We start from the raw sequence: 23,984 nt of genomic DNA on the forward strand, positions 1-23,984 counted from the left end.
TTAATTAAGATAAGATAAGATAAAACTATTTTAATCCCGAAGAAATTCTGGTTCCAGATTGCTCCAAAGTTACTAAAACAATCACAGTTTTCTGTCCTACAAAGTCTAACTGCAGTAATTACATTTTTTAAATTGAGTTATGACCAAAAATGAACTCCTTTATGTCTGTTTTAGCTTGTGACAAAGTTTTAGATTTTAATTTTGCTTTATTCCAGAGAAATAATAATGTTAAAAAAATTACAGTAACTACAAAATCCACTGTGATACAGTGCAGCCTTGTATTTCTTCATTGTGTTAAATAGTGAAGACAAGAATAGTAGAAATTATAAGTTTATTTGAAAGGGAAATTATTATCTATGTAGTGATTAAGTAAAAAAAGTGAGATGAAATTATATTAAGACTAAAATATAACATTATAATATTAAGTCTAAAATACACAAATCTTTAAAAGAAGAGTTGTTAAACACTTTTAAAACAACATTGTAGTTGCTGCACTGCAATAGTAAGAGTGCAGTAACTATATTTTTGGGTTCAAAGGTCAAATAAAAAAACTTTCAAAAACTAAAGCAGTTTTTCTTGGTTTTACCCTTTGTGGGCAGAAAAAAAATCATAATCTAGTAATTGTTTGAATTGTAAATATTTTCCATGTAAAAATGGCAGAGAAATGTGTTAAATCATATTGAACTTAATATCTTCTGGTTTTAGACAGAAAAAACAAGACATTTGAAGACTTCACAGCAAATTTTGAGAAACATTTCTCACTGTTTTCTGACATTTTTAGACCAAATGATTACTTAAGAATATAATTGGCAGATTAATTGATAATGGAAATAGTCGTAAATTGCAATTCCACGTTCGATCTGAGCGTTTTGATATTTGGCATATGGTAATATTGAGTCAAATTCCATGCACGTCTTTTCCCACACTGTAAAAATGTCCCTTTGTTTTTACAGAAAAAAACTGGCAGCTGTGGTTACCAGAATATTTACGTAAAAAATACAGCACATATGTCAACATCTTTACAGAACAACTTGTGAATTTTACATCCTTAAACTGTAGTAATTTAAAAATAAAATACATTTTAAAGTTGTAGATTATACCGTCCTTTACTGCTAATTTAACAGGATGATGCTGCTTTTATACTAATTATTTATGCAAAATTTACATGCAGATTTTGCTTATTGTGCACTGAATTAACATTCACTAATTATTTGTTATACACTGAATACCAGTAAAATTTACAAGTTGTTCTGTAAAGTTGTTTACATTTGTACTGTATTTTTTTCAGGATTATTCTGGTAACCACAGCTGCCATTTTTTTCTGTAAAAGCAACAGAATTTTTTTACAGTGCAGTTTCTTAATCCAGCCCTTCATCACAGCTCTACCACCGCCAAGAAGCATTAGTTTTTTTCTCTTTTCTATTTTGTTTCCTCCCAAAAAATCTGCTGACCACTTAGCACTCAGTGTGCTTTCTCCTGCCGGTGTGTGGGCCGTCCTGCTTCGCTGAATTTGTATCCTGAAGCATTTTGGCTGCAGTCCACTCAGATTGTGGTGGGATCACACTGACTGAGCGGCTGGAGCAGAAGTTAAACTGCCAGCACTCTGTCTGACACTTTGTCTTGAAGCTAAGAGAAACATTTATTTTATATTTTCCACCAAGAAGATCCAGATGATGCACTCAGGGCTGCAGCTACTTGTGTCCTGTATGTTTTGCTGGTTTAATGACACAAAGTGGAGCTTAAATACCATAATAACACACATATCACACAACATTTTCATACTTTAATAACAGCTTTGCCAAAAATATTACACATTTCAATAAAAGATTCAAAACTAATGTACACTGTAAATTATGGTAAAAAGATTGCCAGCAAAGAAACACTTTCCGTCAAATATCAGTAAACAACCGTTATTTTACAGATATATAGAAAAAAGTATAATATACAATAATTAAAATAAATTATATATATATATATATATATATATACACTGTTACATTTCATACACCTTTTACATTAAATTTAAAGTTTCAATATAAAAAAACAAAAAATGCCTTAATTTACTGTGTATTTTAAAAAAATATATATATATTTTACATAGAAGTCACTGTAATATAACATTTAAGACCATTAAGCAGTTGAATTCTACTGTTACATTTTTTTGTTATATTTATTTACAGATTTTAACTTCCGTTGTATGGTTAATATTTGTTAATATCTACATGTTTTTTAAAAAAATCTATCATGTAGAAAAAACAAAACAAGAAAAATCCTATAAAATAATATAGTCAATTTCTGGAATTTTTTTTGTGTGAAGTTAAATGACAAATTAAGGAAAAATTAAGTGAGTTTTATTTATTAATTCTTTTTTATATTATTTTTATTAATTAGTTTGGTTTGTCGCTGTGTCCTAAGCAGGTGAGTTTATTTATTTATTTTTTAATTATTAATATTTTCACCATGACCCTTAGTGTATGTAAAAGTAGAAAACAGTTTTGCATTGAGAAATACTTTTACATGTGTAAATTTGCAATGCCCAAAATGATTTTCTTTATTACAGTCCAATTATTTAATGCATTTTACATCTATTTATAATAATAATTATTACTATTATTATTATTATTATTATTATTATTTATTTATTTATTGTCGGTTTCATTATTTGTTTTCTATTGTTTTAGTTTACTTTTTTTTCTCCTATGGCCCTGAATGCACTTTATAGCAGAAAACATTTTTTTTTTTAACTGAGAAATACTTTCACACATGAATATAAATATAACATGCAGCTGCACATTGCAAATGCTTTGTAACTATTAATAACACTACCGACCTGTTAACTATATATTAAGTCTTTTTCTGCAGCGCTGTCTCCACAGTCTAACACACCTGATCTTGCTGCTGTGATGTCTGAATCATATTCACGCCAAATAATAAATCTTTCTGAAACCTGTTTGTGTGCTACACGGTGACGCGTGTCATATCATCCAGCTCACATAAACACGTGCATTTCCACGGCGCGCATGGCGGCTTGTTTTGAAGGCACAAACCCGCTCTCTCTCATATTTGCCCCTATTTGGAAGTACGCACCGTGCAGCGGGAGGTGTGTTCGATTACAGCGCCGCGCTGCGCCGCTGCGCGCTTTGTCCACCAGAGGGCGGCAGAGAGCGCCGCCCGCCCGCCGCCGCTCAGGAGCGAGATGCAACCAAATCAAGCGAGTGTAAAGTTAGCCACACTTATCAGCACCACACCGGAAATGGGTTGACTTGTGCCTTCAAAATAAACTAAAATAAAAAAATGAATGTATTATTGCCATGTTAAATGTAACGTTACCAAGTTACTATTTTTTTCATGATTCAAGGTAACTCAGTATGTCTGAAATCAATCAATCAATCAGACTTTATTTGTATAGCACTTTTTATACAAGAGAGATGCAACACAAAGGGCTTTACATAAAAAAGGAGATAATAATAATAATAATAATAACAAAACATAGAAACAAGCAAACACCCTCCACCCCTGACTCTCCATCCATCCATCCCATTAAAAACAAAGCACAAACCGAGGAAACACTGGAGGCATGTTAGAAATTAATAAAATAAAATAAATAAAAAATAAAAGTAAATAATATTAATAATTTAAAAAGTTTTTTAAAAAGCTAGTTAAGTAAGATAAAACAATAAATAAATACTTAAGAAGTAGTAATAATAATATATAATATAAATAATATAAAAATAATATAATATAAAATTAATAAATAAATAAAAGAGAAGATGTTATAACACTAAGATGCATGAGCAGAAAAATCTCTAAAAATGGTTCAAGTAAAAGCCAAATTTAAAAAAAGGATGATTTAATATTTTAGATGATGGAAAATGAGTATTCAAGTTGAGCTTTGTGATTTTTAAGAATTTATCATGGACCATAATGGATTTTATAAGTCAAACATAATATAGATATTAATATTCAGAATACACCATTTTTATACTATATATACATACTATTAAGATAGCAGAGAATTTGGTAAATTAAATAATTTGTATGGTTGAAGTTTAGGTTAATTTATTTGCACAATAATATTTTATAGTAATATAAATAAAATAATAATAATAATGATGATGATAATAATAATGATAATAATAATAATAATAATAATACATTTGATTTTTTTTTTGCGCTTTTAAAAGGTACTCCAAGTCGCTTAACATAACAAATTTGAAACATACACAAACACAAAATGCAGGAAGAATTTTTTTTATTTTTTATTTTTATTTTGTGGCATTATTTATATTTACGAATAAATAAGTTTCTATGTATCCAAATTTGTCATATCCAGGTGATTGAAAGATGTATTGATTTATTTACTTTTACCACCAGGTATTGTATTTCACAGATATTGCACATTATAGAAAATATGTTTTAGCATTATTAAATATGAAATATTTGTATCTGTATAATTATCAATTGAATTACTATTGTTTTTGTTCATATTCTTAAGTTTATTTATATAATTTAATCTGTTTTACTTTTCTTCTTTTTTTTTTTTTTTATTTTTTTTTTTACATTTTATTCGTCTGCGTTTTATTCTGAAATCTGCAGCAGGAAGCGTCCTCCCCCTGGCCAGCTGATTGACTCCGTGTAGCTGTCAGATAGTGAGAGAGAGAGAGAGAGAGAGAGAGAGAGAGAGAGAGAGAGAGAGAGAGAGAGAGAGAGCACCACCCAGCTCTCCTCGTCTTTCTACATCAAACCTCCTGCTGGACTCGGCGCCTCCTAACGGCTCTCACCGCTCCACCGGCCGTCTCGCTGCTGGGCGGACCCTCTCTTCTTTAAAACGCTACAAAAAAAAAAAGAAAAAATAAGCGAACCATTTCTTTTTTTCTTTCCGGAGCAAACTAAGTAAACGAAGCGAGAGAGACAGAGGAGAGACATGGCCACGACAACCTGTACGCGATTCACAGACGAGTATCAGCTGTACGAGGAGCTGGGCAAGTGAGTGGAGGAGTTTTAATGTTTCTACTGAGGAGAGACAGGAGGAGGTGAAGGTGAAGGAGCAGAGTGGAGACACTATGCAGGCCAGCAGTGCTGTGCATGCGTGCAGTGTGTGCAGTGTGCAGTGTTTGTGTGTGTGTGTGTGTGTGCTTTTTTCGGGATGACACTTCTCAAAATACGCTACTCTCTCTCTCTCTCTCTCTCTCTCTCTCTCTCTCTCTCTGCAAGTCTCTCTCTAACAGATGCTCACTCTACTCAGAATATTTTGTCATGTGTGTCTCGACATGCTCACAAAAAGTGACCAAATATATATATATATATATATATATATATATATATAAACATTCAGGTCCGCTTCAAGAACTATTTAATGTTATTTGCAAAGCTAGAAAACACATTTCTGCACAAATAAATCAAATATATGCACTTTTAAATCATCTTAACATGACATTTTCCAGTCAATTTGATCCCCCTTTCTTTTAATAACCTTATTTGCTTTGATATTATCTGTGCAAAGTTCTGAATTAATGCCTTCTAGATGCACATGTCTTGTACAAACAAGTCATTTTACAGCTGCATTTGCAGTCACCTAATGATGTGCACGCTTATTTCAAAATTCAGAAGAAAGAAAGAAAGAAAGAAATGTGTTGTACTGCAACTATTTGGGCTGCAGATGAAAACTGTTTTTTGTAAACATTTCTCCAAGTATCAGTTGCATGTTCTTTTGTTGCAAGTTTCATAAATGTGCAGATGTGCATGAAATATAAGTCTTTTCTTGTTGCACACATGTCATTTTCTGAGTGGTGCTGTGAGACGCCCTCTTAAATAACTAATTAATGTAATTTGCAAAGCTATAAAACACATTTCTGCACAAATAAATGCACTTTTATCATCTTCAAATGAAATTCCTTTTTCCTTTGAGAACCTTATATGCTTTAATCTATTTTTTTCTTTATATTTTATTTATGTAAAGTTCTGAATTAATGCCATCTGGATGCACATGTCTTGTATAAACACAAGTAGTTTAACATTTGTAGTGACATGATGATGTACACACATGTGTTATGGTGCAGCAATTTGAGCATATTTCTTTTAAGTTACAGTTGCATGCTCTTTATAGCAAGATTCATGTATTAATACAGCGAATATGCATGAAATATAAGTACTTTTTGTTGCACACATGGTAGTTTCTGAGTGGTACAGTCAGACGTCCGCTTGAAGAACTCATAATGTAATTTGCAAAGCTAGAAAACACATTTCTCTACAAATTTATCCACTTTTATCATTTTAAAATGACATTTTTTAATCTGTTTTGATCTAATATTTCCTTTGACCTATTTTTCTTTATATTTGATCTATGTAAAGTTCTGAATCAATGCCTTCTAGATGCACATGTCTTGCACGAACACAAATGGTTTTACAGCTGCATTTGCAGTCACATAATGATGTGCACATGCTTCAATATTCAAAAAAATATATTGTGCTGCAACCATATGAGCCTCAGATGAAAACTGCAAAATATATGCACTTTATAGCAAGTTTCATAATTATGCACATGTGGTAAATACAGTGAATGTGCGTGAAATATAAGCATTATTTTCTTGCACACATGGGAGTTTCTGAGTGGTGCAGTCAGACACATTTCTTTACAAATAAATGCACTTTTAAATCATCTTAAAATGAAAATTTACAGTCAATTCAAATCCCTTTTCTTTTAATAACCTTATTTGCATTGATATTATCTGTGCAAAGTTCTGAATTAATGCCTTCTAGATGCACATGTCTAGTATAAACAAGTGGTTTTACAGCTGCATTTGCAGTCACCTAATCATGTGCACACTTATTTCAAAATTCAGAATAAATAAATAAATAAATGTGTTGTACTGCAACTATATGAGCTGCAGATGAAAACTGTTTTTTGTAAACATTTCTCCAAGTATCAGTTGCATGTTCTTTTGTTGCAAGTTTCATAAATGTGCAGATGTGCATGAAATATAAGTCTTTTCTTGTTGCACACATGTCATTTTCTGAGTGGTACGGTGAGACGACTTCTTAAATAACTAATTCATGTAATTTGCAAAGCTATAAAACACATTTCCGCACAAATAAATGCACTTTTATCATCTTCAAATGACATTTCTTTTCATTTGAGAACCTTATATGCTTTAATCTATTTTTTTCTTTATATTTTATCGATTTAAAGTGCACACTTGCTTCAAAATTCAGAAAAACATGGGGTGCCAAATGTGTTGTTGTGCAACCATTTGAGCATATTTCTTTAAGTTACAGTTGCATGCTCTTTATAGCAAGTTGTATGAGGTCAATACAGTGAATATGCGTGAAATACAAGTATTTTCTTGTTGCACACATGGTAGTTTGTGAGTGGTACAGTCAGATGTCCGCTTGAAGAACTAATTAATGTAATTTGCAAAGCTATAAAACACATTTCTGCACACCTAAATGCACTTTTATCATCTTAAAATGAAATTCTGTTTTCCTTTGAGAACCTTATTTGATTTAATCTATGTTTTTCTTTATATTTTATCCATGTAAAGTTCTGAATTAATGCCATCTGGATGCACATGTCTTGTATAAACACAAGTAGTTTAACATTTGCAGTCACATGAGGATGTGCACACTTGCTGCAAAATCCAGTAAAACTTGGGGTGCCAAACATGTGTTGTGGTTGAACCATTTGACCATATTTCTTTAAATTACAGTTGCATGCTCTTTATAGCAAGTTGTATGTGTTAATACAGTGATATGCATGAAATACAAGTCTTTGTCCGCTTAAAGAACTAATTCATGTTATTTTCAAAGCTAGAAAACACATTTCTGCACAAATTAATGCACTTTTATCACATTAAAATTACATTTTACAGTTAATTTTCATTTTTGAGAACCTTTTTGCATTGAATTTTTCTTTTCTTTTTCTTTTATGGATGTAAAGTTCTGAATTAATGCCATCTGGATGCACATGTCTTGTATAAACAAAAGTAGTTTTGCAGCTACATGTTCACTTAATGCAAAAGAGTGACAACTCTCGCTTCCTTTCGAGGTTTTTTGCAGCATTGTGGCGGCAGATAACACGAGATATAACATTCTGCTCTGGCACCAAACAGATACGATCCGTCTCTGTTCATGAGGCTAAATTAACTGCACATGCACACAGTTCTTAGATAGTGTGTGTAATGAAAAAGCCACACATTCCTCCTAACCAGGGTTCATGCAAGTTGTAATTTAAAAGGATGCAGTGCCAATATTCTAGCAACAAAAGTTATTATAACTATTATTATTGTTAAAATGTGTTGTAATTATTATTATCAATATCATTGCTGTCAAACATCTGTAATTATACCACAGTATGAGCATCAAAATGTACTTAAAGTATCAAAAGTAAAAGTGCTCGTTCTGCAGAATGGAGCCACTCAGATTGTTTTATATATTCCAGATATATTATATGATTATTATTGATGCATTTATGCAAGCAGCATTTTAATTCTGTGAAGATAGGGCTCATTTTAACTTCTTAATATACTGTTATGGGGTTTAATATAATAAAAATAGGTCTAATCTAATGTAATTTCATGTTAAATCTCGACCTGAAAAGTAACTAAATCTGTCAGCTAAATGTAGTGGAGCAAAAATGACAATATTTGCCTCTAAAATGTAGTGAAGTAGAAGTTTAAAGTTACATAAAATGGAAATACTCACCTCAAAATACGTACTTGAGTGAATTTACTCCAGTTAAACTAAATCTCTCTTACTGTATTAAAACAAGTACTGTACTAAAACTTTTTTTGGTAATTTTGTGTCTTTTTGTAATTTTGTTTCTTTTTTAATAATTTTGTGTCTTTTTGGTAATTTTGTGTCTCTTAAAGTAATTTAGTGTTTTTTCAGTCATTTTGTGTCTTTTTGTAATTTTGTGTCTTTTTTTAGTCATTTTGTGTACTTGAGTGAATTTACTTAGTTACATTCGTAATAAATAACTCCTGTTAAACTAAATCTCTCTTACTGTACTATAATAATACTATAATAGAGGAAAAACCAACAAAAGTTCGATAATGTTTGAGTTTGTCCACGCAATTAATCAGATAATTATGGTTCAGTAAGGTCGTGAAACTGGCTTCTGAGAGACGGAGTTTAAGTTTCTATATGGCAACATTATAATTGTTCTATTATTGGGACAGCTCGGAGGAGTGAGGGCAACAATTAAGAAATCACTCCTCATCAGCCGCACAGCGTTTGATTGTTATGCATATCACTCGTTATTTACTGATGGCTTGATTGGCCCCATGTTGTTAGCCTGCCACCTCTGGGATACAACAACAACAACAACAACAACAAATCAACCAAAATATTCAAAATACACTGCACAGCATGTGCTGCAATTATTTGTGGGTTTCGTGTAATGAAAGTTAGACTCTCAATGCTGGAGAAGAGGCTAATATACATTGACAGGAATGTGTAATCCTCAATAATAGGTGCTGGTATTCTCTGTTTTATGAGTCATTGTGACAAATTAAAATGATAAAATGTTATGTTCAAAACTAGACCTTATCGTAGGAGAATAATTTTGTCTGACCTCTAAATCAGCACAATCATGTTTAGAAGTAGGAACAATTAAAAAATGTCTTCTGTGCAGAATAACACAGTTTTAATGACATAAAGTTGAATTTTTCGGATATATATTATTTTAAAAATTGAAATAAATTGGAATTTATACATACAACATTTTTCCAAGTGTCATGGATATTGGGAAAAGTTAAATTAGGTCTCCACATGTTATACATATTGAACTATTTACATTTTTACAGCCTCTCCTGACCTCTCCTCTCAGCTCTGTGTAAACAGATTTTCAGTGAATATTTGTTTTTGTTCGTGACCGTTCGTCTCAGCAGAATCAAACATGTCTTCACAGTGTCGCTTAGTTTTTTCTGTCATTTTATGTCTTTTTTAGTAATGTTGTGTCTTTTTTGGTAGTTTTGTGTCTTTTTTTTAGTAATTTTGTGTCTTTTTTGGTAGTTTTGTGTCTTTTTTAGTAATGTTGTGTCTTTTTTGGTAATTTTGTGTCTTTTTTGGTAATTTTGTGTTCTTTTTTGGTCATTTTGTGTTTTTTTTAAAGTAATTTAGTTTTTTTCTGTCATTTTATGTCTTTTTCTGGTAATTTTGTGTCTTTGTTTGGTCATTTTGCTACTGCCTCCATACACCCCCAGGTAATTTGAGTTTGAGATCCGTGTATTAAATCAAGTGAGAAGTCGCCTCATTTTGTATCAAGACTAGAAATATTTTAAATATATTTAAACAAAAGTTTGTTTGTTAAATAATAAAGCTGTCAGACTAAAACCATAAAAGACAATAAAAATAAAAAAGATTTAAAAAAAATAAATAAATAGATAGATATAACTCAGTTGAAAGCTAGACTTAGTAAGCAGGTCTTGAGTTTTCTTGTGAATCCCAAAGCCAGCGAGACTTTAACGCTGGTTTGCTCTTGATTTAAAGAACAGATTTGTGAAGAAAGCAGCTGATGGAATGTGTTCAGATAAACCGTCCACACAGTCAGAAGCTCTCTGGCTTTGAAGCTCGCTGTGAGAATAATCTGCACTACTGCAAAATATCTTCCACAGAGCCATCTTCCTCTGCCAGACTCATGATGAGGCTAGAAGAAGGAGCGCAGGTGTGAATAACGCTCTCTGTGACTCTCTGATACTAATCTGACGTCTGAGCAGAGCTAATTGTTTTAGCGCTCGCTCTCTAATGGTGTCACTTTCTCAGCAGGGCTCGTGACATTTAAGCGTTGTGCGTTTTCGCCCATTTATTATAAATCATGTCGGCCATGCTGAAATACAAAACACCACTTTGAAAAAATGGTTGGACACAATGTTAATTACATAATTTGTGTAGTAAATGGGCAGAAGAATGCTTTAAATTCATGTTAAGAAGTTAATAATCAAACAAACTGTTTTCGTCTTTTGCTGAAATAATGCAGTCTTTAACTCTATGGAGTCTTTTTGGGCTATTTTGTCCATTTTTTAATCCTTTTCATCCTGCCTGTATACACCACTTAAACAATGTTTAAATGCCATGTTGGTATTTTTTTTTCAGCACAACCTCACCTATATGACCTGATAATAATGGATTTTTTATTCTGACTTACTGGATCAACATTTTGAACCAGAAAGACAAGTGTCTTGTGTGTTTAGCTTAACAATTTGGGTCATTTTGTGTCTTTTTTTTGTTATTTCGTGTCTTCTTATTCATTTTGTGTCTTTTTTTTGTGTCATTTTGTGTCTTTTTTTAGTCATTTTGTGTCTTTTTTAGTCATTTTGTGTCTTTTTTTTAGTCATTTTGTGTCTTTTTTTTGTCATTTTGTGTCTTTTTTTAGTCATTTTGTGTCTTCTTAGTCATTTTTGTGTCTTTTTTTTGTCATTTTGTATCTTTTTAGTCATTTTGTGTCTTTTTTAGTCATTTTGTGTCTTTTTTTAGTCATTTTGTGTCTTTTTTTACTCCTTTAGTCCAACATAAAATGGGATTTTTAATTTTTTTTTTTTACTTTCAAAACACTATCATGCTCAATAAAGAATTGTAAATGTTGCAAATGTGAACAAAGGTGTCAAATATAACATATAAGAGGGTTCCATCCTGTTCTATCATTTTATACTAAATATATTTGACCTCGTCTCCAGTTTTACTTATAATCATCAAACTGAAACTGGCCTCATGGAGTTTACAGCCAGAACTTTAGAGGTAAATTTTTGTTTTCTAGTCTGGATGTGATGAAGAAGTCATGTTTTGGAGCTCCAGAGGGTTAAAAAATAGATGCATTCTTCAAAATTAATTATAATACAAACTAGAGCTTGACAGATGCTGTGTTGGTGTATATACTGTCCGATATGTGCCCTTATAAAACTTTTTTTTTTACACAATATATCATGCAGGAAATGCTGCTTGGCGTGATTTAGAAATTTTCTATAATTTATTTCTTTATTTTTTTATAGTAAGCATTGACTGTAACTGGACAGTAATGATGTTTACTTAGCTGTTTATTTTATTTATTTTCTCTGTTATAGAATTGGCTGACAATGTAATGTAAACAATGTTAAATATTATTCAATAAATATTTATTTAATAGCATCAATAGCGGCCTTTGCAAAGCGATGATTCATGACCTGTTGCCCTATTTAACTGCATGTGTGTGGATGCATATTTAGCTCTGACGACGGACACTTACCTCACGGAGTGTGAACTTTCCAGGCACAGCTGTGGAGTTTGGTGTCAGTCATTTATGTGTGTGTGTGTGTGTGTGTGTGTGTTCTTGTACTTCCTACATAGTGAGGACCGGAACACATTTTTAACCAACAGACTGAGGAAATTTTTGCAAAGTGAGGACATTTCGGCCGGTCCTTACTTCTTTAAAGGCTTTTTTGAGATTTCAGACTTTGTTTTAGGGTTATAGGTTACAATTAGGTTTATGTTTGGGTTAGGGTTGGACATTTAGTTATGATGGTGAAGGTTAGGTTAAGGGTTAGGGTAAGGGGCTAGGGACCAAGGTTATTATAGTTATTGAAAACGAAACAAAAAAAAAAAAAGAAAACTAGAATTGGAAAAACATTTTTTATTAACTGGAAAAGGAAATGAAGGCAAAATTTCCTGTGACCTCTTTTAATCTCCCACTCAACAAATACCCCATTACAAAAAACTAACACCAAAACTAAAGCATTTCAAAAAAATAAATACTAAACTAGCAAAACTCACTCAAAACTAATGAAAAATTCAAAACCATTATTACTATTATAAGGGAATTCACTATTCCAATGAGTCCTCACAAAGATAGAAGTACAAGAATGTGTGTGTGTGTGTGTGGATGTGTGTGTGTGTGTGTGTGTGTGTGTGTGTGTGTGTGTGGCTGGTGTGGCCCATGCTTCTACACAACTGTGTGACAGTGAGTTTCTTGCTTTTGGGTTCGTATTTTTTTCATCACAACAGGAACCAGACGAGCCTGGTCTCCCCTCAAAAACTGACAATACAGAGCGTTTCTACAAGCTTAAAACTGTGATATTTCTGTCAAAATCACTTTATTCTACATGTCTAATCGAAAACATAGCCAAAAAACAGTTTGTAATAACTAGATCCTGTTAAAACATTAAATTCTGCTCCTCAGCGACACTGTGAAGACATGATTGATTCTGCTGAGACGAACAATCACGTAACAAATATTCACTGAAAATCTGTTTACACAGAGCTGAGAGGAGAGGACAGGAGAGGCTGTAAAAATGTTAAATGTGGAGAGCCAATTTTTTCACAATCACGTGACAAATATTCACTGAAAATCAGACAGAACTGCGGACTGCTGAATTGTGCTGCAGGTTTTTTTTGGGTTATATTCTGTGGAGCAACACAGCAGAAATAGTGCAAATTCCCTTTGCAAGTGTTTGTGAATCATGAGAGGCATCTCAAGGTAAAGGACCTGTTCACTAATGCTGGGTTTGTGTTTTAGAGCCCATTTAGCCCCGTTTCCACCACATGCGTGCACGTTATCTTAAAATATGCCTCTTGCGTGTGGGGGAGCCTCTTGGGAGCTTATTAAACAGACAAATCCTGCCAGTGTAGTCTTTTTAATGTAGCTAGTTAACATTTGAGCAAACGACATGAGGTCTTTTTCACTGTTGGGGCCTTGAAAAATGCCAGCCGTGCAGAAAATGTTCACCTAGCTGTAGTCATTAAGTGGAGCTGCGACACTTCCTTTGTCATTCGTCAAGAAATTGCAGTTGTGCTGATGATACATCTCCATTAAAAGATGATGAATAATGCAATTAGAGAAGCACAGATGCAGTTACTTGACGCTGAGTAAATGTTTTTCCTGTGTTTCTAGGGGAGCCTTTTCAGTGGTGCGCAGATGTGTGAAGCTGTGCACAGGACAGGAGTATGCCGCCAAAATAATCAACACCAAAAAGTTATCTGCAAGAGGTAAGCACATCCATATATATATATATATATATATATATATATATATATATATATATATACCATGGGTCTCAAACTGGCGGCCCGCGGGCCAATTGTGGTCCTCGTGATGATATTTTGTGGCCCCCACCTTGATATGAAAGTTTAATGTGAGTTGTATATGAATGGCACTTTACCGTGTTTTGTGTGGAAGGTCCCTTTAATTTGTTTTTTGGGTAATTCTTTGTCTGTTTTTGGTAATTTTGTGTCTTTTTAAAATAATTTTGTGTCCTTTTTGAGTAATTTTGTGTCCTTTTTTTGGTAATTTGGGGTCTTTTTTAGTAATTTAGTTTTTTTCTATAATTTTTGTGTTTTTTTTAAATAATTTTGTGTCATTTTTGGTAATTCTGTGTATTTTTTGGTCATTTTGTTTCTTTTTTAAATAATTTTGTGTCTTTTTTGATCATTTTGTTTCTTTTTAAAATAATTTTGTGTCTTTTTGAATAATTTTGTCTCTTTTTTGATCATTTTGTTTCTTTTTTAAATAATTTTGTGTCTTTTTTGGTCATTTTGTTTCTTTTTTAAGTAATTTAGTTTTTTTCTGTAATTTTTGTGTCTTTTTTAATAATTTTGTGTCTTTTTTGGTAATTTTGTTTCTTTTTTAAGTAATTTAGTTTTTTTCTGTAATTTTTGTGTCTTTTTAAAAAAAATTATTTGGTCATTTTGATACTCCCTCCAGCGGCCCCCAGGTAATTTGAGTTTGAGACCTCTGATATATACAGTCATATGAGACCACCCTTTTTCTTCAGTTTCTTGTTTAATGCCTGGTACAACTAAAGATACATTTGTTTGGACAAATATAATGATAACAACAAAAAAAGCTGATAAGAGTTTAATTTAAGAGCTGATATCTGGACATTTTCCATGTTTTTTTTCTTGATAATAACCAAAATCATCAACACGAAAACCATAGAAAATGTCTAGATATCAGCTCTTAAATTAAACTTTTATCAAGTTTTTTTGTTGTTATCATTATATTTATCCAAACAAATGTACCTTTAGTTGTACCCGGCATTAAAATGAACAAGAAACTAAAGAAAACAAGGGTGTAATAGTTTTTTCCATGACTGTATATCATGATTCCTTTACAACACAACGTATACGGGAGCAGATGTGTTGTTGTGATAAAAAAGCGTTTTTAAAATGTATTTCTCCTGCTAAAAGTACATTGTGGCTCCATGCAGTAATGACTCATTTGTTCATAGTGTCTCTATCCCGGTGGTCACCCCCCCACCTACAGTGTAGACGGTTATATAAGTGATATCCAACAACAATCAGCTGCTCAGATGGTGCTGCGTAGGAAAACATTATTATTATCACCTTGGGGTCTGTGTTTCACAATGGAGCGGTTTCAGAAGCAGAAAAGGAGAAACACTGCAGAGGTGAACACCGGGTTCACATTTTTACCTTTTTTTTTTAAATTCACTTTTAATTGAGGAATTTTTTAACATTTTATACAGATCAAAGAACAGGAACAGTTGGGATGGGGGGGTAGCTAAATCACACAGCAGCATCATTTTCTCCTAGCATCATTATTTGCAGCAGTCGTTGTTAGTTAAACGTTAGTTAAACGACAGTTTTACATAAAGTCAGAACTTGTAGGCTTGACATATTCTGTCCATTTTGACCAAGTTTTGTAAAATAAGTCCATTTGCAATTTTAGTTGAAAAGTCACTTTTTCCATTTTGTAGTTTTCTTGTATAATGTTGATCCAGTCCTGATTTCGTGGTTGCTCAGGCTTGAGCCATCTTCTGGTAATAACGGCCTTTTTGCTTGCTGCTAAAAGAATATAAAGCAGTTTCTTGTCTGCATTGCTAAAGCCCTCTAGTAATATGTTACCGAGATACACAGTTTCAAATAAAAAGGGGAAAACAATTGAGAATACATTCTGCACATCACATTTTTACCTTTTTTTTGCATCTCAAATTGACCTTCAGGTTCACAGTTTTTTTCTGTCATTTTGTGTCTTTTTTGGTAATTCTGTGTATTTTTTGGTCATTTCGTGTCTTTTTTTAATAATTTGGGGTCTTTTTTTAGTAATTTTGTGTCTTTTTTTGGGTCATTTTGTTTCCTTTTTAAGAAATTTTGTCTTTTTCTGTCATTTTGTGTCTTTTTTTAATACGTTTGTGTCTTTTTTTGGTCATTTTGTTTCCTTTTTAAGTAATTTAGTCTTTTTCTGTCATTTTGTGTCTTTTTTCTGTCATTTTGTTTTAAGTAATTTACTTTTATTCTGTCATTTTGTGTCTTTTTTGGTAATTCTGTGTACTTTTTGGTCATTTTGTGTCTTTTTTTTAAATTTTGGGTATTTTTTTTAGTAATTTGGGTATTTTTTTGGTCATTTTGTGTCTTTTTTCAAGTAATTTAGTGTTTTTTCAGTCATTTTGTGTCTTTTTTTCAATAATTTGGTCATTTTGATACTACCTCCAGCGTCCCCCAGGTAATTTGACTTTGAGACCCCTGCTCTAGACAGTTAAATAACTCTAAATAAAGCTAAATGTTTCCTGTGTAATAATACTGTACAATAAAGTTTTTGCTCAGTAAATAAAATAATCTTTTTCGGCACCTTAATTAGTGTCACATGCTTCGCAGCCAGTAACGGTTAAAGCCAAAGCCGAGGCTAAATGCCACGACCACGAAGGCCGATCCGGCGCTGCAGTGGCCGCTGTGGCTCTTCACACCGCCACTTGCCCGGTGTAAATCTCCTGCTTGGTAACTGGAGCCTGACTCCCGAGGCCCTGCCAGGTGGCTCCGCATGGACTCTTGACTTCACACACACACACACACACACACACACACACACAAATGTACATAAATGGGGTCATTGGCTGTGTGTGAAAATGTCGCGTGGTGTGGAAGAGGCATTAGCAGAGGGCATCAACCTAAAAACGACTGGTCGCGTCTGTTTGTCTCACTCAGGACGGCAGGATTTGTCGGTAGATGTTTGTTTGCTGTGTGCAAACTATTTATGGGAGGATGTTCTGTTTTGATGACACAGTTTGGACGTTTTCAACACGTGTAAACACAAGTATGTAGGCAGAAGTCAAAGAATAGATTTATAAATAAAAGTGGAAAATAATCTAAATTAACGTCAAGGGCAGGATTACGTCAGTTTTAATATATTTTTGATTTATTGCCCAGCCCTACCTTGAAGTATATTTGCTTTACTTAAACGCCAAATATGCTAAGTTTATCATAGAAAGGAGCTGTAAAAACAGGCATTATTGTCAAAATTTGATCTTTCCAACAGGCCTTGAGGTGCTGATCATGGGTTATACAAGTTTATTTCTGTCAAAATCACTTTATTCTACATGTCTCATTTAAAACGTAGCCAAAAATGAACTCTTTGTAATATCTGGATCCTGTTAAAAACATTAAATTCTGCTCCTCAGCGACACTGTGAAGACATGATTGACTCTGCTGAGATGAATGTTCACGTCACAAATATTCACTGTAAATCAGACAGAAGTGCAGGCTGTTCACACAGAGCATTGCTATGAAATAATTACTTGATGGAGAGAGGAATATTCTGCCCTACAAAGCAAAAAGGCAGTAACTGCATTTTTGGTCAAAAATGAGTTATTATCATTTTCATGACATTCAAGGCATCCTTTGTTATGTGACAAAACATCTTATCTCAAATGTGTGTCATTTTGGAGAAAAATGGTAGTCGTTTGTACAATAACTGCAAAAAGCCCTAGTAAAACAAAGCAAGAGTACATTTTTCTCAGTTCTGCACTCTGCGTAGTTACTGCCTTTTTGCTTTGTAGGGCAGTATTATAAAGTGCTTAAAACTTAGTTCTTTAAGGATAACTCAAACATGCACGGGCAAAGTTTGATTGAAAGTGTTCGACTCGAGGATGCAGACACTTGGAAACAGTGTAGTGGTAAATGTAAATAAATTAGGTGATGTTGTAATGCACTTTTGGCTTTGTATTTCTGCAGACTGTTTCCAGCTGCAACAGGCATTATGAGAAATGAGTGTTGCTAGTTACCTTCAGTTGTAAACGTTTTGGCAGTTTTTTTCTTCATTGTTTTTATTGTAGTTTTTGTTTCCATTCAACAAAACAAAATTGTCTGCAAAACTAGACAGACAACAAAACAAACACAAAACATGACAGCGCTTACATAAAAGATGAACATATGGGATAATACACAAGGTGGTGGATCAGTCTTACATTACACAAATGTTTTTCAGGTGCACATCAGACCTTTTAATAGAGTGGAGGAAAGGCCTGGTCCGATATTGTCCAAAAATGGGCGCCATTGGTGAGATATTCTAAAGGGATCAGATCAAAAATTATTTTGCGCCAAGCACAGGCAGAAGGAACCTTATCACTGACCCACTGCAAAAGGATATTTTTTCTAGCTGCAAACGTTATAATATTATACAATCTTTTGTTGACTGCTGTTTTCAAATAGTCACTTTATTTTCAGTGTGGGGAAGCACGTGAAACAATAAGACAGTGAGAGTTGATATGAGTATTGTTTTTAACATCTTAAAACAGAGAATAAACGAAAACATTCGTATAAACCTACATCATTTGAATGCTGCGTCCCATGCTGTCTAGCAGTTATTTCACTCCTGTCACATTTCAGCTACATGTCAGTGCAGCGAGCTGCTTTTAATGAGATTAAACCCATCCCAGATTATCCCGCTGCTATTAGCAGGAGGCTAACCGTTAATCCCAGCAATTGGCTTGATGAGACCTTAAGCAGCGCACACACAGAATGAATAATTCACCTATATGTGTCACCCCATCGGTCCTATACGTCTCACTCTCGTTGCTTTTATCGGAGAGTTCAGCTGCTCGCAGCTTTCCACCACATTTCTAAAGAGGACCGTTCTAGGCAGCATATATGAGGGGCAGTCAGAAATGTGAAGGGGGCATCATGTGTACACTTCATGCTCCAGCACGTTTGTTTTTGTGCTTATAGTAACGATGCTTTCTTCATTGAAAGGGGTCTATGTATATTCACAACAAAGAAATAAGAGTTAGCAGAACTATTGTCCCTTGTTGTGAACCCCAACATAAAGATATAAGTAACAACAACTCACAAACTTGTTTTTGAGTAGACAACTGGCTTTTTTACCAACTTAAATCACAGTTTTAGGCCTTTTTTGCAGTGTACTGTGTACTACTCCAGGTTCTATTCATAGCGATCGTAGCGATCTATGACCTGTCTGACATGGGCTGCGACAGCCAGCCACCGTGAGCTGCTGCTCTACTTTACAAGTGGGATTTGGTTCAGGACGTTCTGTTGTCGGGCTGGGCTTTTTTTTTTTTCTTTCTCCGGCAGCAGGTAGGGCCGGTGAGCTTAGAGTCCAGGCTGCAGCAACTTAAGAGGTAGCGTTAGCTGAGGACTGGCAGACGGAGGTGGACTCTGAGGGGAGGGAGGGGTCCTGGGAGAGAAGGCACCCCAGGCACTTGGCAGCTGAGGGCCATGCGCCTGGACGCCTACATGCCTTTAGCACGGGACTCTCATCTGACTCTCTTTCTCTCTGACACACACACACACACACACACACAGATATCCAGACAGCCACAGTGGAGGAGCTGAGACTCTGAACTCTATCCACAACAAGAAAATTCTTCTTGTTTTCTGCTCATAATACACTCATGGAAAAAAATTATTCGACCACCCTTGTTTTCTCCTTTCTTTCTTGTTCATTTCAATGCCTGGTAATAGTGGTCAACCGATTCGGGTTTTTTTAATGCCGATACCGATGATTTTGACATCAGTCTTAACCGATCCCCGATATGTGCTGCCGATTTTTGCCTTTTCTCCCTCCATTTGCATGATAAAAATGACACAATGATAACAAATGTTACACACGTCTCAATTTAAACAAAAAAAGAAACATTTATGAACAAAACAAAACAAAACATATTAACAGTTGGATAGCAAACAATGTGGGTTTATTGATAATGATTTTGGTTATTATCAATGAAACTGTGGAAAATGTCTAGATTTGGAACAATTTACCTTTGCACATCAGACAGGCCTTCTCACTGTCCGTTTTTAAAAGTAATCTGAAAACTCATTACCCATTTATTCACTGGCTTTTAACTCAACATGAGCCTTTGCTCTGATTTAGTTGTTTTTATCTGTTCTTTTATTTACTGGTTTCCTACCCAGCATGAGACTCGCTCTGTTTTAGTTGTTTTGACTTGTTCTCTGTTTTTATTGTTGGTCTGTCCTGTCATGTACAGCACTTTGTATCAGCTGTGGCTGTTTTAAATGGCTCTATAAATAAAGTTGATTTAGATATCAGCTCTTAAATTAAACTCTTATCAGCTATTTTTGTTCCTACCATTATATTTCTCCAAACAAATGTCCCTTTAGTTGTACCAGGCATTAAAATGAAGAAGAAACTGAAGAAAACAAGGGTGGTCTAATCATTTTTTCCATGACTATATTACAACACACACAGCTTCTCCTCCTCTGTGTGAAACATCTTCCCACCGCCTCCTGCAGAAAAAGGTTAATGCCACTCCAACACACATCAACAGGAAATGTAGGGCAGGTCTGTTGGGCAACGCCTCCAGCCAATCACAGCTCTCGTCCCTTGGCAGTGATCTCTGGACAGAGGTTGCCAGAGGTTGCTGTAATTTTTCCTGATGGAGAGTAGCTGTGCTTGTACATGCAGGTGTGTGTGTGTGTGTGTGTGTGTGTGTGTGTGTGTGTTTGAGACTCGACTGCATTGCAGCAGCAGTGAGCTGACCTGGTTTTTGGCCCACCAGCTTTGTGTCAATGTCAAATAACCAGGACAGATGTAGTCACCTCAGCTGAGAGTGTATAAAACCTTCAGTTTTAAGCCTCATTATACAGTCAAATCACTGTAAATACACATATCCTGATTTGCTATTTTTCTTCTCTTAACTACTTACACTGTAAAAAAAACCTGTTGTTTTTTCGGTAAAAAGTGGCAGCTGTGGTTGCCAGAACTTTACCGTAATAAATACGGTGCAACTTTTTCTAATATTACGGTAAAATGATATTAGCACATTTAAGATTGCCATTTTATTCCATATTTTACTGTAAAGAATAAAAAGTTTTTCCATCGAAAGAAACTCTGTTCTGCCATATGATTGACAAGAAAATACTTTATCAATGCTGCATAAATTAAAGATTTTACCATTAAATATTACAGTATAATTCTGTGTTTAGCACCAGTGTGAAAAAGTATTTTTACAAATGTCAAATAACCAGGACAGATGTAGTCACCTCTGCTGAGCCTTAAAACCTTTAGTTTTAAGCCTCATTATACAGTCAAATTACAAATACACATATCCTGATTTGGTATTTTTCTTCTCTTAACTACTTACACTGTAAAAAAACCCAACCTGTTGTTTTTATGATAAAAAGCAGCAGCTGTGGTTGCCAGAACTTTACCGTAATAAATACGGTGCAACTTTTTCTAATATTACGGTAAAATGATATTAGCACTGTTGATTTCACATTTAAGATTGCCATTTGACAATTGATAACAGTGGTTAGGGCATAAAAGAATCAACAGTTGGAAGTCTAACTGGGAATCGACACTGAGTGTTTTCTTCATAGACAGCTGTTTAAATCACACAAATATATATATACACACATATATGAATATTTGTCACGTGACAGAGTTATAATGACATGAATCATAAAAAAAGAAGAAAAAACGCAAGTTTAATTTCTCTGATAAATGATTATTTATTGGAATAAAATGGAATTTATAGATACAACACTTTTGTGTCATAATTATTGGAAATTTAAAAATGTGTCTCCACATGTTATACATATTTTTTTATTATTAGGAGCCTTATCTATATTTTATGATACTGCGATATAATTTCCACCATTATAAATGTAAAGGCTGCATGATAAAATGCAGAAGGAAAAGCAGGCTGCATCCCGACCAAGGTTATAATAGTTTTGGATTTTTCATTAGTTTTAGTTTTAGTTTCGTTGTGAATTTTGGTTTTCAAATTCAGTTTGTTTTAATTAGTTTTTAGAGTGAGTTTACTAGTTTTAATTAGTTTTTATCTTTTGGAAAATGCTGAGTTTTAATTTAGTTTTTTATTAGTTTTAGTTTTTTGTAATGGGGTATTTGTTGGGTGCCAGATTCAATAAAGTCACAATAAATGTTTCCTTTATTTCCTTTGTCTGATCCATCTCAGCCCCAATAAGTTTATTAAGTCATAAAACCAGATAGATGAAATAGATTTAATATCAACCAAAAAGGTTTACGTATGAAAAAAGTTGACAAAGATGAAAACTAAGGACATTTTCACTATAATTTTAGTTAGTTTTAGTTAGTTTTGTAACCACAAAATACAGTTTCAGTTAGTTATCGATTTTTTAAAAATGAAAATGTTTTTGCAATTCTAATTTTCGTTATTTCATTAGTTTTTTCGGTTACTATAATAACCTTGGTCTCGACTTCTCGGACCTCAGAGCTCTTCAACACTTGGTACTAATGTCGAGAGTCAAATGTTCTGAACATCGGTTATATCTGGCTGTCTTTGTGACTATCTTTTTAAATCTCTCCTCCTGAGACTGAAGCCCTCACCGCTGATGATTAACCCAAATTTCTCTCCTCTCTGCTCCCCCAACACCAACATTTCTACAGACTTCACTGAATGCCGTCCTTGGGTTTTCTCACTCACTGAACACATGTTCCCTCTCTCCTTCCCCTCGAACCAGTCTTCCTCATCCTCCTCATCCTCCTCTCTTTCCCTGCTCTTCTTCTCTCTGTTGTTATTTGCTGCATCAGAAGCAGAAGATTGATATCATATTGTCTCATGGGGCATTTTGAACCCCAACAAGCCGTTTCAGGGCTTTTTTTTGTGCTCCTTTTATTGCAATATATTTCATTTGTTTCACTGCAGTGTATTCATGCAACTATATGCAATCAGCACAATCATAGCTAGAAATGTGAACAACTCTAAAATGTATGTTGTGCAGAAAACACAGTAATAATGACATAAATCATAAAAAAAAGAAAAAATGCAAGTGTAATTTCTCTGATAAATTATCATTTTTTAAAATTGGTATTAAATACAACACTTTTCCAAATGACAAAAGTGTCATAATTATTGGAAATAAAAAATTGTGTCTCCACATGTTATATATATTATACATAATCAACATAAATCATAAAAAAGTTGAATTTGTCTGATGAATTGTTTTTTTTAAATATTGGATTAAAACATAATTTACACTAAAGAAAGTGCACACACATGTCATGAATATTACGAAAAATATTTGGGTCCCCACATATATATTGAACTATTTGCATTTTTCCAACCTCTCCTGTCCTCTCCTCTCAGCTCTGTGTAAACACATTCTCAGTAAATATTAGTCACGTGACCGTTCGTCTCAGCAGAATTAATCATGTCTTCACAGTGTCTCTGAGGAGCAGAATTTAATGTTTTTAACAGGATCTAGTTATTACAAACTGTTTATTTTTAAATGAAACATGTAGAATAAAGTGATTTTGACAGAAATATCACAATTTCAAGCTTCATTTTGGTCACTTTTTCTAACAGAAACGTTCGTAACTTTTGATCTGTTAAAGGACTGTCAGAAAGTCCAAGGTGACCCAAATGTGGATAATCTGTTAAGGATAATGAAAGAATAAATTAATGTATATGGAGGCCTCACCTCACCCATAACCACTGCTGATTTAGCAACACAATAAAACCCCAGGCAGCCACCCAGCCATTCAACCACTAACCCAATTTTATTCTCTGCGTGTACAAAAATCCAAAGGCTGATTAGCTGACTATCTGTATTCAGAACTGCAGCTGTGGGAACATCAACTAAGAATACCGTCTTGACGATTCATCCGCTGCTAAATCCCCACACACACCTCTCGCTTATCTCACACAGCACAGTCTCTCTTCACACACTTGTGAAGAGCCGCCATCAGAAAACCTTGTGAGAGTGGTCCGCCACGGGCAGATCATCTGTCAGTCACTGTGTTGACTGGAGGTTTATCTCCCATTGAT

The 23,984-nt window shown here is 33.9% G+C and overlaps 1 protein-coding gene across 8 annotated transcripts in view; it reads left to right on the top strand.

Moving 5' to 3' along the window:
• Positions 1–4,757: 4,757 nt before the first annotated feature.
• The window catches only part of camk2b1 (calcium/calmodulin-dependent protein kinase (CaM kinase) II beta 1), a 115,032-nt gene continuing 95,805 nt past the window's right edge, over positions 4,758–23,984 (top strand). For 2 of the 8 annotated variants that reach the window (XM_059336611.1, XM_059336608.1), the window contains exons 1-2: positions 4,762–4,986; positions 13,859–13,953. In XM_059336611.1, the coding sequence (XP_059192594.1) occupies positions 4,925–4,986; positions 13,859–13,953 (157 nt within the window). In that variant the 5' untranslated portion in view covers positions 4,762–4,924. Of the gene's footprint in view, positions 4,987–13,858; positions 13,954–23,984 lie in introns of all 8 variants that reach the window. The other 6 variants (XM_059336603.1, XM_059336605.1, XM_059336606.1 and 3 more) reach the window with 4 other exon arrangements.

This window comes from Centropristis striata, chromosome 7 (genome assembly GCF_030273125.1).
Source record: "Centropristis striata isolate RG_2023a ecotype Rhode Island chromosome 7, C.striata_1.0, whole genome shotgun sequence".
NCBI classification, from domain to species: Eukaryota; Metazoa; Chordata; class Actinopteri; order Perciformes; family Serranidae; genus Centropristis; species Centropristis striata.